The sequence below is a fragment of the Rhodnius prolixus genome, unplaced genomic scaffold (assembly GCF_049639745.1).
Source record: "Rhodnius prolixus isolate KJV_2025 unplaced genomic scaffold, Rpr scaffold_10, whole genome shotgun sequence".
Taxonomy (NCBI): domain Eukaryota; kingdom Metazoa; phylum Arthropoda; class Insecta; order Hemiptera; family Reduviidae; genus Rhodnius; species Rhodnius prolixus.
This window is the reverse complement of record NW_027411615.1, coordinates 7,526,146-7,540,700: the sequence shown is the minus strand read 5'-3', so window position 1 is coordinate 7,540,700 and position 14,555 is coordinate 7,526,146. Positions and strand designations below refer to the sequence as shown.

Here is a 14,555-nt window from a genome sequence, read left to right as displayed (position 1 = left end):
GTCGAATGTATTTGGAAAGATGATGGTCAAGTGGGCTGTACTGGGTTCAACTAGCCGCCACAGCCGATGGTCTGTAATGTGCACGCTGCTTTTCGATCGATAATCTGTTGCTTCTACACAGGTTTAGAGAGAGTCATTGCCCGCAGTTTCTGTCTTTTAACATCCACAGCCTCCTAACTGCCAGGAACTTGAGTAAGCCGCTATAATTATTGTTCGCGATATGATCTGCAATGAATTATTCAAATTATATAGATTTGAATGCTAATTCAGTAGGTTTAATAATTGTAAAGTGTCCTTGTTTATTGATATTTTTATTTCTAAGCTTTAGTAGCCTTTACAGATTTTGGTCAGGCGATTTATTGAAACTTAATTATTATTATCAGCCACTTGATGCCAGCTACTTACTTATTCAATGAAATAATATAATATATTTTATTAAATTCAATGTAAGAACTGACACCAGGTGAACTTTGGTTATTTCGTTTCCACTGTTGAATATTCATTACACATTATAACGGGAAAGGCAGGTGGGATGCTATTTCTCAGTTTTAACAAACATATTATGGCTTAGACGCAAACGGCATTACTTATTTATAGAAGGGTTTAGAAAACCTTGAACGTGTCAGTCTAATTTCAAAATTTGATGTACCATAGGTAGGTTGCCTACAAATAGGAATTCCCTAACTCCTGCAAAATTTAAATACTTCCCCTTTGTTTTGCAACGTTGAAGCTTGTTACTGCCACAGTAGTTACTGCTGTTTTGAGGCTGTAGTTTTACTGTGATTATTAGAGATTATTGTTGGTGCTGCTTGATAAACAATGATGGCCTTGTGGCCGATTGACAGTATTAAATGAAGATTGTCCTAGGGATTTCGTTTCTTTCGATATCTTTTTGGATCAGGAAGTGCTCTGCCAAAAAAAAAAATGATATAGAATATCACATCATTAAGTACGAGTAAGTTCAAAGGGTGCTCCAATAACAGTAATGGAATGTGTTCACTGCATCCAGATCTTGAACAATAACTATAAGGAAAGAAAAGAAAAAATGAAAGACAAAAGAGTGTAGAGGAACAACATGCCTATCCCTACAATACTTTAATCAACAAATAGCACATACCCAACTTTTTATTCACCTTTTTTAATCTACTTTTTTTACAACTTTTTTTTTATATTCAAATCTAGACTATACGCTGTACCGAGTGCTCCAATTACTGTAGAACATTTTTATGTTGTATGGTGGTACTCCGAGATGTAATTGAACTCCTCTTCATCTGCTTTGAGGCTGATGCTATTCACCTCAGAATAATCTGTTATAAAAATAGAATTGCCGCAAAACAGAATTCAATTATATGTCGTTTCAGTCTGTGTGTGTATATTTTGATGTAAATAAAATGTAGATTTTAATTATAGCACACATCTGTGAGCATGCAAAAAGTTTTGGTGCCGCCTGATATAGTCGATGTGAGAGTGGATTGAAAAGGGAACCCTTTAATCGGTAGATAATTTGTACATTTCAATGCAAGGTAATGCAAACCCTTCAAGAATGGTTCATGCAGTTATAAATACATATATTAAGCCTTTGTGGCTTCATGTTACTGTTTAAGCTTCATCTTCGTGGACAGTATCAACAAGCAGGTACTGCGCTCGGACGGGTAAAAGTACTACACTGCTGCAAATAATAAATGGTTTCCAGTAAAGTGAAAGGGGTATTCCAATTGAAACCCGGGACTTTACAGGGTATATACTGTTAAAAATCATTTTAGTATTTAATTGTTAGTCTCATAAGAGATTTTAGAAATATGATAACAGGTTTTAGTTTTAATTGTACATTGACTTTGCAAAAAATAATTTATCTGTAGGTATCTCAATTTAGCTTAATGAGACCTAAATTATACTAATAACGCTAATTATACTAATTATACTAATTATACTAATTCATTGAATCAAATCAAAATTAGTAACACTAAAGCTAGCTTAATTAATAAAAAATAAATTAAATTAAAAATAAAGCAAAATCTGTGATAGCCTACATTTTAAATTATTTTACAAATTACTATAGTTGAGCAAATAACACTAGCACAGTTCAAAGCTAATAGAATGAAATCAACTGCCATTGAACCTGTGAAAATGTATGAGGCAATGTACCATTAATAACTGAGTTCCGCATTAAAATTGAGTGTTATTAAGAAATCGTGCCAGCACTTAACAAGTACTTCTAAAGTGTACATACACACTGACGTTGTGAGAATTTAATTCGGCAAGTGTAAATTTTTCCTTGAAATAATGGAAGCAATAATAGTGTATTTAAAAACATTTTCAAACTTTGGATGGTTGGAAACTTTTAAAAAGTTTTTTCTTAGGTTTTCGAGTATGCCTCCCGTATTAAGCAAAAGATGTACACATTCAGACTGATTCACATCATGTCCGTATTAAATTTAATTTTTCTTTTAGTTATTTAGTGTTTTTGGACGAAATTTTGTTACATCACATTTATTGACTATATTTTGTACTATTTGTTTTAGGTTGAACTGGTGTCAGTTCGTTATAATTAAATTAATTACATTAAAATTTATAAGGGTGCAGTAAGGTGATTCAATTTTTTTGAATTCCTCTCTTGTTCAACATTGCTTAGTTTACCTAATAGTAGTCACTTTATCTTTTGTTACAAACAAAAATATTTTTAAATATCACTGCTATGGCAAAATGTAGAAAGTGTATTAACGTATAGTACAAATATTTCAACCGTAAGTGCGCCAAATGTAAACTGCTATTTCATTTAGAATGTGTCGGTCTTTTGTCGAATGACTAAAAGATATTAAAAGATTTAAATCAAACATGTGCACGTACTGCGATGTGGAGATATGCGAATGTCTTGTTCAGATTCAACGCCAGCGTCTCCAGTTGCCACTAGAGGGCCTTCGGCCTCTGACGTTTAAAAAAGATGTACTGTAGTTGAAAGAGGTACTCGTGCGGTTAATTTATTCTAAACAATTTTAATGGTAGATATTGAAATCGTTAGATGTGTGTCATTTCTCAAATCAAGAAAATACAACCACTATAATTGCTCTATAAAAGTAGATTCTCTTATTGACCAATTGCGCTCTCAGTTGAGATGCCGAAGATTGAACCTACAGAGGCAACACTGTGGAGATCCATTATGCTGGTGAGGGGAGAAAAAAATATAAAGAACTAGAACTCGATATTGATGTTGGAGAGGTCTTTTTTTGTGTACTGAGCAAGGCCAGGTCAGCGTACAGTCTCCTGACGCTACACTTTAAGAATCTTTATGGTGCAGCCTTTGCGGCCAAGAAGTTAAACGTTATGAAGTAAATCTGGGTGAAGAGTGGAAGAAAGCTAACGGATCTCCTATAATTACAGTTCATCAACCAGTAATATACCATTTCAATAAGATTTCATTCATATCAATTAAATTTTTTGTAATATCTAGGGATTTCTCTTATTTTTCATACTGGAAAATCCCTAATATTCACGATTTCATCTCTATAATTGCAGTAATTTTTATTGCTTAGATTTAAATTTACTTTATATGTCTCTAAGCGAAATCCAAGTATTGCTATTTACTTAAAAGTGCCTACTGAATTTGTAGTTGAGGGATTCTGTCCACTGCTACTATCCAAATTATTTCACTGTATTTTATTAGGTTAAAAAAGATATGATAAAAAACTGAAGGAGATAGGTAAAAACGGTTCTTTTGAGTAAACTCTAAAAATTAAAGTATAAATCTATCATAGGAGGAGAAAGTAATTATCAAGGCTTCTGCGTAATTAATATCGCCTTGTCACTTTTTTTTTAATTGTTATGCTAGTTGCGTTTGTGTATATTTTTAGAAAATAGCACACAGGCATTCATAAATATTGCATGCTTTATATAGAAGCAAATTAAATAATGTTTAAGGAGCCACTTATTTAGTTTCCTGCTATACTTACCTTACTGTAATTGAATGAAAAGTACTTGATACTTGTTTTATTGTTTGTTTTAATGAAGGCGCATCAAATTGTGGTTATCAGTGCTCGGAAATTTTTCAATCTATTTACTTTTCCGGTCAACAGAACAACTTTGTTTTTGGTGAAAATAGTTTTTTACTGTAAGTAAACTTAGAGATGAACTGTTTAAATTTCAAAAGCAAATTGGGAAAGAAAGTGTGCTATTGTTCTGTAATTGTAGATTAAGTGAATTTATTGAAATTTGGACTTTTTGCCATTATGAAAATTGATTGCTTTACTGATGGTGAAAAATAGAAGAAATGTCACGTTTTAAAGCCATAATGACTGTCGGAATTCTTTTAAATTATACTATTTTGCTGGCTCTATAGTTCAAATAATTTTATTATTATTATTATTAAAAAAAAAGGTGGTTAACTTCGCAGTGCTAGAGATAATATCCTGGATTTTGAACGCATATTTATCATATTTCTGACTAGTTTAGACTCATCCATCATCACTAATTAGTTGGTGTAGAGATTTCGACTTCAATTTTGCTGTGTTAATTAGTTTTTCTAGTTTAGTATTGTCAGCAAGCATAGTGCGAGACGGACATATAAGTGAAGTCGAATCATCTCCATCAAACTGGTTAAACTACCAATGATAGAGAAAAAAAATGAGAAACCGGTCGTGAATATGAGGCGTACTACAACGAATAAAATCAACTAAATTATTATTATACCTAATTAAATACACTTTAATGTGAAATACTTTTTATAACTCCAAAAAATGAAAATAGTTACTTCGATCTAAATACGATACTCCTACTAGAGAATTTTACATAACCATAGTTATTAATGACCTTAATTTAAATTTTTAATGATTTAGTAGCACTAGGTAATGTAGTACAATTTTGGCGTATGTCTTATAAGAAGTGAATAGGCCAGAACCTAGTTGGTCTGTTATCTAGGTGCACGCCCGTTCGATACATCTTCACCTACTGACACATTCACCTTATCTTGGTTTTCTTTATTCATATCACAGTAACCAAGTTTTAGCGTTCAGTCTAAAACGCAGAATTATTTATAACAAAGGCTAACTCATGCCCTAATTTCACTTTCTCTTACCGCGCTGACAATCCAACAGCTTTTTTATTAACGGAAATATAATTTTGAGAGACCCCGAGAACGTAAAAGAGGTTTTTACCAAGTGGTCAGGTTACGTTTGAGAATCAAACGGCTGCAAAAATTTCCTGAGAAACATATCGATCAACTAAATGAGAATTAATTTCTACTTCCTATTATTTTCCAGTTGTATGAGACGATTTTGATTTTTCGTCGGAAATGGGTCAATGTCCTCAAATTGTTGATGCACTCTTAATTATAATAATAATCTCTATGAATAAACTAATTCTTTAAATTTTGTTTGTTGCAGGTCGCACCATATTATGTGAAGATGAAGGGGGCGGTAGCCAGGAATATTTGCTATCCAAGTGAGTTTTCATTTGTGAACCTATTTTCTTTTTCGAGAACCGCAGCAAGAGATACCAGATCGCCTTCCCTCGTTGTAGCGTGAGAAAGTAAACAAACTGATGGGAAACGATCGTTAAACTTTCTCTAGCTGAAATTATTTCACAACATTAATTAAAACATAAAACATGTAGAGTTTCAGGAAAGAGTATGTCTCCTGATAAAGTTATTGAATGTTAAGTTAAAATTGTCAATTATAGAAACAAAGCAGTTTCGCGAATTAGTTACCTCCCCTGTTGCATTAATAACTTGTCAGGCTGATTATTTTCAGCCTTAGAGGGCTATAAATCATCCATTTTATAGAAATAATCCAATTGGAAATGCTGAAACGATTGCAATATGTCCCTTGACAGCTATAAGAGATAGTAAGAGTGAATTCTATTGATCAGTGAGTGAGAGATAATGTTATCAAGCTGATTGCTCTAACACGATAAGGGATGATCGGTCCAATCTAGTAAAGACCCTTCACAAGGAGAAGTAGCGAGGGAATTAATCCTTCTTTCATTTTAGAAAACAGGAAATCGCTTCTCAACTGTAACACCTTCTTAAATAAATTAATGTAATTTAAAATTTCTGTTAAATTTTTCACCGATTGTTAAAGATTTTTTTATCCTGGGTAAAAAAACGTACTGCTAATTTTTAAGATCTATTTTAGCTCCCTTACTGGTGACCAGCGAGTCTCTGCAGAACATCTTCCTCCCCTCAGTTCTAGATATCTAAGAAATACCAGATACTTGAAAAGGTTTCAAGGAGATAACTTCCCAGGTGTAGGACCCTTCCTTATATAGTGGAATCGCAGTTAGTTAAAAATGAATCGAAGTTTCTACTATCTCCCCACAGAATCTACAGGTGCCATTGCCTTCCAGATACATCTTCTTCATGTGTCCTCAGAGTGAGAATCCACTGTGCTAATTGGTGCCCGGATGATTTCGGACAGAAAAATTAGAATTATGAATTATTTCAGTATTGCCTGCAGAGTTAATTGTTTAAAGTTGTTCTTTAAATCATTGTTAATTTTTATACCACTCTCTTTAAAAATATTTTGTAGATGACAAAACTAAGCATTATATATCGTGTCTTTTCTATTTCCATATTTTCTGGCAAAAGTAATTTTTAGTGATAATTAAAAATTTTTTAATTATATTCCAAACAATTGTAAAAAGAAAAAGTCGTGTGAGTATAAACAGCAGATTTGTATTTGTGTATTCCACTATTATTTAGTACTAAAAATCTAAAAATGGAACTTTTAAAATATAACAATTGGGAAATGCTAAAAACGTAAAGGGCATTCACCCAGTAGAGTATTTTTCGCGGCTGGACAAGGTTGTCTACCTACCCACGTATGTTGACTCCGACAGCACAGGTGAGACGTTATATCGACCATAGTAAACAATGCCTGCTCACTCCATTTGTCGTATGTTGTGGGGGAGTAGACGGTGTGTTTATGAGTACAATAGCCTCGCGTGGTTCTGTGTTTCGATAGTCAACCATTAGTCATTGTTCGTTCGTATTATAGTTTGAACGATAAATTAAATTGAATATTGAAAAAGGAGCAACCCATTGCTTAGTTTTTTAAACAATGTTAACTCATATTACTTTCGGAAAGTGGTATGGTATTTAGGTGCTGCATAGCTATAATAGAAGACTTTGTATTGTCAGCGCATCCCTAGCTACTCACAGATCTTCCTGACTTCCCCACAAATTATTCAATTTAAAAAAAAAAATCTGATGTAGCACTACTCTCACGACTTCCTCTTATCGCAGTTTTAAATCAAATTTTCTTTAGACATGGAATTTGTGCCAAATAAGTAACTACTTCAATATTATATCGCAATATAACACCTTAGTACATAAGCGAATGAAAATCGCCGAGTTGCTGATGGATAGTCCTTCTTTGCTTAGTGCCTAAAATTTAGCTAATGCAAAATTTCATTTCACGTATTTCATTTTTTTGGTAGTGAACTCATGTCAATTAACTAATCTACAGTAATCCAAAATTAGAGTATAAAACGGAAATATAAATAAAGGAGTTTTTAAGTGAGTAATTTGCTCTTTAGTTTCGCCCTTTAATTTAGTATTCACACTTAATGGCACTAATAAAATTTTATAATTTTATATATTATTAAAATTTTATAAATTATTATTCTTATTTCTAAGTAACATTCAAAAGATAATCGATAGAAATTAAAAAAGGCTTTGGCATATGATAAAATCATATTTGGCTGACAGTCCAGAAATTGTAACAGTGCTTCTAGTGGGGTTACACTGACATCTAGCGATAGAACTAATAAAGTTTAATAGTGAGCTAGTAGAAAGAACTAATGTAAGTAAATTTGTTGCTCCGTGTATGTCATGACCCTCCCTGGTAGATTTAATTGAAATCTTGATTGCCCACTATCATTATCCTTGTTACTATTATTAGACTGTTGTAAAAACTTATTTGCTTTTTTTTTTTTTTTTAAAATTTAAATAACGAGTGACTAAATTGTTTTTTTCCTTCATTTTGTTTCATTAATGTTGTATAGAAGACATTGCCATTTTGGCAGATCAAGTTTTTATTAGAAATTTACCATTCTTATCGATACTGTAGATTGATGAGATGGTCATAACGCCATTGAATTGTTTATTGAATGTACGCATCTGTAGAGTGGCAAAGTGCAAACTCTAAATCAATTTTAGTTAAATACATCAACTCCTTATAATCAATATCAAACTCTAACAGTAATGTAGGGACATTAGAGATATTATATAAGTACATAATTGATGAGTTAGTCAAGTTCCTTGAAGAAATGGCTGGCCTACTTTCTCGTACAGGAATCCAACAGAATTTGGCTACAAAAAGTGACTTAAATTTTCAGTAAAGTTCATCAGACTAATACAAAAAAGAAAAAAGTTATAAATTTTGACTTCTTAAAAATTTGGAAAAGAAAAAAACTTAGTGAGGTTGTTGAAGTTAAAAGTTTGGTACAGTACTACAGTAGCCAGTGTAAAAAGAATGACGTAGAGGCCGTCGACAAAAGGAATTGAAATGAGAATCTAAAGGGAACAAAATGAAATGTAGATCTATAAAAACCTTGCTGGATGAGGGATAATGTGAGAGTGTGGTGGTACTAGAAGAAGAAATTCTTGGGTTCTTGAAGGATGGTAATAAAAATTAAATTTATTGTAGACGTGATGGTTATAATTTTTTTTTAAAAAAAAAGAACCTTGATTAAGGAAGATATTGGTGATGAGGTAGAGTGGAATGGAAGAGTTTGGTGGTACAAAGCCGAGCCCAATCCTTTGATGTGCTCAATTAAAAGCTTTTTAAAAATTGAACACGTAATCTGTACTGGAAGTCGTAGGTTCTTTAATGTTTTAATTCAATTTTGGCTCATCTGTGGACAACATAATTTAAAAAATGCCTCCTCCATCTTTTAAAATAAAAAACAATAAATTTTAAATAATTATTTATATCGTTGTTTTAATTGCTTGAATTAAAGCTTCTATAGCTAATATTGATTTTATATATGTATTTATTTATTAAAAGGGTTGTATTTTAATTAGTTTAGACAAATTCGATTTCTACATTAATGTTTTGCCAGGCAGTTTAATGCTAATAATAACACCTTCAGTTTATCGATTACTTGATAATGACACTGCACCTGGTAAACTTTAGACAGGACATCCATAATAAATTATAATAAATTGGATTATATTTCAGTCAATTTAAGAAAAGATACTTTATTCAAAAATATACATATATACTGCTTTTCTTATAGAGTTTTAATTTACACTGTAGCCTCCTAACTATTTACAATTATAAAAGGATCAAAATCAAGTAGTTAAACAAAGAGAACATTTTTACTAAAACCTAAACATTGGAAGCTCTCTTTAACTAAGAGCGTTTCTCGCCCCTTCGATGTCGGTACTTAACTCCAACGTTCTAGTTCCCTATGTTTCTACAAAGCGGGTTGTTAATAAGACAGGCAGAGGAAACAAAAATTTCAGTGGCGAGGTAAATTTTTCCACTTTATCCACCTTACAAGAATCGAGCCGCTTCACCGACCCTTGATGAGTCTCAGATGCGGTCTCTTCTACATACAACATAATCATTTAATTTTATTTTATGTGATGAGGCAAGTTTAGTCTCGGACACGGTATAAAACAAATCACTATTGGTAATTTTTAACAGTATATTAAAGAAAAACAAAATTTGTTGGTACAATGACACAATAGTAGTGAAATGTATGTCGGTCCAAAGGCCAACTGAATCAATTTAAATTTCTTTAGAGTTAATAAGTTAAACAATATATTATCGTAGCTAATGGAAAAATAGGGTTACAATAAAGCAACTATTTCCCACTAATGAACAGATAAATAAAGGTAAAATCAATATTTTTGCACTTGTTACATCGGAAAGTAACCGGCACTTCTTTCTTTGAAAGAAGAAAATGTTGAATAATATTGTACGTTCTCAACATTAATATTAGTGAATATCAATATAATTTCAGATGATTCATCCACTGAGGGTATGGAAGTGGAGGAATTATGCAACAGCAACGGACAAACGGCTGTCACACATTTCTACAGTACTCAAGATCACTGTAAAGTCGCCTTTGACACCATCAACAGAATGAGACAAAATACGCAGGTTTTTGGTTTAAATTTTGGTAATATTATAACCTTCCATAGTGTTGACGAATCTAAATTTTTTTTTTCTCCATGAATTTGCAGATGACCGATATCACACTTAAAGTAGGAGATGTTTGCATTCAAGCGCATAGAGTTGTTCTAGCCTCAACTAGTCCTTATTTCTTCGCCATGTTTAATGGTACGTTTAAAAGTCAACTATTTTTCAATATTTTTACCTAATAGTTAGGGAATTCAATGCTACTGTTAAATTTATAAATTAACATTTTTTTTTTATTGAGCCTCCAAATAAAGTTTAGAGTACAACAGGTAAATTAAAATTAGAAACGTTAAAAATGTAAAAAATGATTTGCTAGTTATTTAGCATTTTACGTACAAATAAATTATCTTTATGTTTGGAAGTCAAAAGTAAAGAAAACACAAAAAGATCAGTTATTAAAATCCGTAATTTATTTCTTTTAGAGTACTGAAAAAATTGTCTTAGTTCTTCCTTAATTAAAGTAAATATTAACAATTGACATTCAATTCAATATATTCATTGTATTGGAGCGTATCTTTTCTTTCGTTTAAATAAAATGAGCAAATCTTTAGCGATAGTGTTAAATTCTTTGAAAATAAGTTGAAAGTTCTTCCGACCTTCAAAATAAAACTTATTTAAGGGGATAATTTGAATTGAAGTCCTTTCAAAGGGGACTGTATGTCTAAAGTCAACATATTAGCATTACATTTCTCAATATAATGAATTCTTTATGTTGATAATAGATGACATGGCAGAAAGACAATCTAGGGAAGTGGTTCTGCATGAAATTGATGTAATGGCTTTAAAACTACTGGTAGATTATTCGTACACAGGAGGTATCCTGATTACTGAGGACAATGTCCAGGTCAATGTCAATGTTAATATTAACATTTTGTTAGGTTGTGCAAATTGAAAGCATTTATATACCACTAGATTATTAACTAATACAATTTTATAATGCTGTTTATTACTATATGTTAGTTAATTATTGTGTGCAATCTAATCGAATGAATTAAATCTAGGTACTTCTACCAGCATCAAGTTTGTTGCAAATATGTTCAGTAAGAGAAGCGTGTTGTGAATTTTTATTAAAACAACTTCATCCATCAAACTGTTTAGGAATTAGAAGTTTTGCAGGTAAATTTTGTTTATTCAATATTCTTAAATACGAAATAAAGCGTTTAATTAAATTAAAACAGAATTTATCGAATCAAATTTATTTTAAAAATAAAGAATTTGTGAATTAGTTACATTATAATAACTATTGTAATTAATTATTGTAATTAGGTAACTATTAGGTATTTTAGGAAGGCCCTAACAATTTAAGCGGTACTTTTAATTTTCATCAACAGCCGGAACATCATACAGTGCAAATAGGGGTCTATAGACGTAGTTGATGCAGCTGTTAGGTTTTAGCTTTTTCAAATATATAATTGATTAGAAACAATTTTTCTACTATAAAAATTAATAGATTAAAAAAAAAAAATCTTTTAAACTTACCTTTTTTAACTTCAGATGCTCACGGATGCACAGAGCTACAAAATAAATCTTACAGATTTGCGCTGCAAAATTTTCAAGAAGTTATGAATACTGAAGAATTTCTATTACTTCCATTCTCAGAGGTATTTCAAGTTTATTCTGCTTCGATGAAATTTTGTCTTCAGTTAGATGGAGGAAATCATATTAGATTAGTGATAGTATTTTTCTAGGCTGAAAATATTTACAAGCTATTTTTAAAGTTCAGATTAATTTGATAGCTTGACAAGGTTAGTTTTCTTTTTTATGAATAATTATTAATTAGTTAACCAACCAAAAAAGCAAAATTTACTAAATAATGTTATTTCGTTCTGCTAAAACTATTCAAGAAAATATAGTTTACATTTTTCGCTTATAACATTAAAATATTAGAAGATGAATAGCATTAAATTTTATTCAACTTTAGACAAAGATAGTAAAAATTTTGTTATTAAGTTGCATGATGCATGCTAATTCGTTGACTAGGTAGAAGAGCTTATTTCGAACAACCAACTCAATATTGCGTCCGAAGAAAAAGTATTTTTGGCAGTGCTCAACTGGGTGAAACATTGCGTATCAGATAGAGTCCAATTTATAGCAAAGGTATGGCTTTTAGATTTTAGAAAACAAAAATAGCTAGTGAAAACAAATTGAAGCAGATTTTTCATGTATAATAATTTGTAGTTAAATATTTTATTCAATATTATTGTTTATTAAAATAAATATTTTTTTCTAACGAAATATATTTATTGATGTTTGTTCTAAGTTATTAAGCCATGTAAGACTTCCGCTGATGTCCAGAGACTTCTTGATGTCTACGGTTGATTCCGAGGTCTTAGTTAGGGATAGTGCAGAATGTAAGGAATTATTACTTGAAGCAATGAAATATCATTTACTTCCCGAACAGCGGTCACTTTTAATTAGCGAAAGAACTTCACAACGTAGGCCCGAAGGAATTAAGCAATATGTTTTTGCTATAGGTATAATATTTTTTTTATTTCTATAAAGTAATTCTTCAACGTTTCTGTAAATTAAATGTTGTTTAAAAACACAGGAGGTGGTAGTCTATTTGCTATACATAGTGAATGTGAAGTGTACAATCCACGGGCAGACAGGTGGTTCCCTATTGCACCGATGATTTGTCGCCGAAGTAGATCAGGTGTCACTGGACTTGGACGGATGCTTTATGTTGTTGGAGGGTGAGTAATTCTGTATTAATAGAGAGCTAAGACTAGCGTATTGCGATGTTCTCTTACCAGCCCAGTTTTCATAAAGAATCACTTTTATTTTTGGTTGGATTAATTAAAGACTTTTCGAGGTAGAAAATTGGAAAGGATATTACTTGATCATGAACAACTCAAAATCAAATTTTCATCTCTTTTACTACTACATACTGTTTCTTTTGTCCATCCTAGAAAGTAAGAGATTTTTTAAAGAAATAAAAAATGTTTAGATTGAAAAAAGGAAAATCAGTTTCATAAATTTGAAACATTTAAATTTAAGTAAATAGGTGAGAGTTAGGTGCAAAGTTCTGGGGGTGAAAGAGTGCAAGTTTTAGTTTAAAAAATCCATTATTTTTTCGCATAGTATTTTTTTAATTCATAATTTTATTTTTAGCTACGATGGAGCTTCAGATCTGGCAAGTGCTGAATGTTACAATCCTCAAACTAATACTTGGTCTAGTATAACCTCAATGGGGACCAAAAGAAGTTGTTTAGGTATTTTCCTTTTTATTAAATTATTCCATAAATGGGGTGAATCAAAAGTCTTGCTTTTTTCTCTTCAGTTTCCAACAGTTTCGTATCAGTATCCTTTTTACTTTCAGTTTAATGTAAATTTACGAAAAGTATAAATAAGGATTTAAGCAAAATTTTATTTGAGTTATAAGATATTTCACTCGAACAATACGAACAGTCAAAAATGGTTCTCTAAATTTGATCATGAGCCAATGCAAGCCATTCAGCGGCTTGTAGAACGAGTTTTGATCGGAAAATTTCTCTATCATAAGACCAAAAAATAATTTTCTTCAATAGGTCTCTGCAAGACCTTATGTTAATTGTTAGATCGAAAAATTGAATTTGAAGCTTTGTCCTCACCTAGCGTTCATTTATGGCTCTCTTATTTCCACCTTGTACTCTCCATGACACACTTCTTACAATAAAAAATTACAAACACAGGAGGTGAAAGCGAGATATTTGAATGTTCAGCCTCTTACGATAGCAGTAGTATCAGAAGAGCTTTGAACCATTAGCTCACAGATCAATGAGGACCTACTAAAAAAAAGATTGCTTACATTTCGAGAGTCAGGGAGAAACAAACCATTTTTAAATTGTAAGGTGAAAAATGCCAGACTTTTCTTACATCTTGAAAATTAAATTAAAGAAAAGCAATCATTTATGTTTTATTTTGTTTCCTTATTTTAGGCATTTGCAGTTTTGATGGATTAGTGTATGCATGTGGGGGATACGATGGCGCATCGTGTCTTAGTAGTTTAGAAAGATACGATCCACTGACTGGGGTATGGAGTTCATGTCCCGCTATGAATACTAGAAGAAGATATTGCAGAGTAGCAGTAGTTGGTAACTTATTTTTATTTCTTTAAAAATTGTTAATAGTTTGTGTAAATGTCGTTGAACTAAATATTGCTGAATGTTATTTGAGAAAAGCAAATATATCATCCAAACAACAAGATGGCTAGATTTATCACTTAACTTTATAGAAAAATCTTAATGCCAGATTATCAGTTTAACATTGTAAATCGTAGATTACGGATCATTGTAACGGATGGATGGATTAATTTAATGTGCGATAAGCCTTAGCTTGACGCGAATTATTGTTTGCTAGTTTCTTTCTCATATTCCTTATATTGAAAAAAGTTTAGATGGAGGTAACCTGACAATAAGCGATGTGCTTGTGAAA

At 31.5% G+C, this 14,555-nt stretch overlaps 1 protein-coding gene across 8 annotated transcripts in view; it reads left to right on the top strand.

Annotated features, from left to right (window-relative positions):
* Nucleotides 1-14,555, top strand: part of LOC141457319 (kelch-like protein 17) — a 35,055-nt gene that overhangs the window by 17,776 nt on the left and 2,724 nt on the right. For 7 of the 8 annotated variants that reach the window (XR_012460310.1, XM_074134092.1, XM_074134094.1 and 4 more), the window contains 11 exons: nucleotides 5,376-5,433; nucleotides 9,964-10,103; nucleotides 10,187-10,283; nucleotides 10,865-10,986; nucleotides 11,144-11,258; nucleotides 11,637-11,743; nucleotides 12,123-12,239; nucleotides 12,403-12,616; nucleotides 12,691-12,835; nucleotides 13,254-13,354; nucleotides 14,060-14,215. Coding sequence is in view for 7 of the 8 variants with exons in the window: in XM_074134090.1 (XP_073990191.1) it covers nucleotides 5,376-5,433; nucleotides 9,964-10,103; nucleotides 10,187-10,283; nucleotides 10,865-10,986; nucleotides 11,144-11,258; nucleotides 11,637-11,743; nucleotides 12,123-12,239; nucleotides 12,403-12,616; nucleotides 12,691-12,835; nucleotides 13,254-13,354; nucleotides 14,060-14,215 (1,372 nt within the window). In the remaining variant the exon portion in view is untranslated. Of the gene's footprint in view, nucleotides 1-10; nucleotides 193-5,375; nucleotides 5,434-9,963; nucleotides 10,104-10,186; nucleotides 10,284-10,864; nucleotides 10,987-11,143; nucleotides 11,259-11,636; nucleotides 11,744-12,122; nucleotides 12,240-12,402; nucleotides 12,617-12,690; nucleotides 12,836-13,253; nucleotides 13,355-14,059; nucleotides 14,216-14,555 lie in introns of those variants that run through there. The other variant, XM_074134096.1, reaches the window with a different exon arrangement.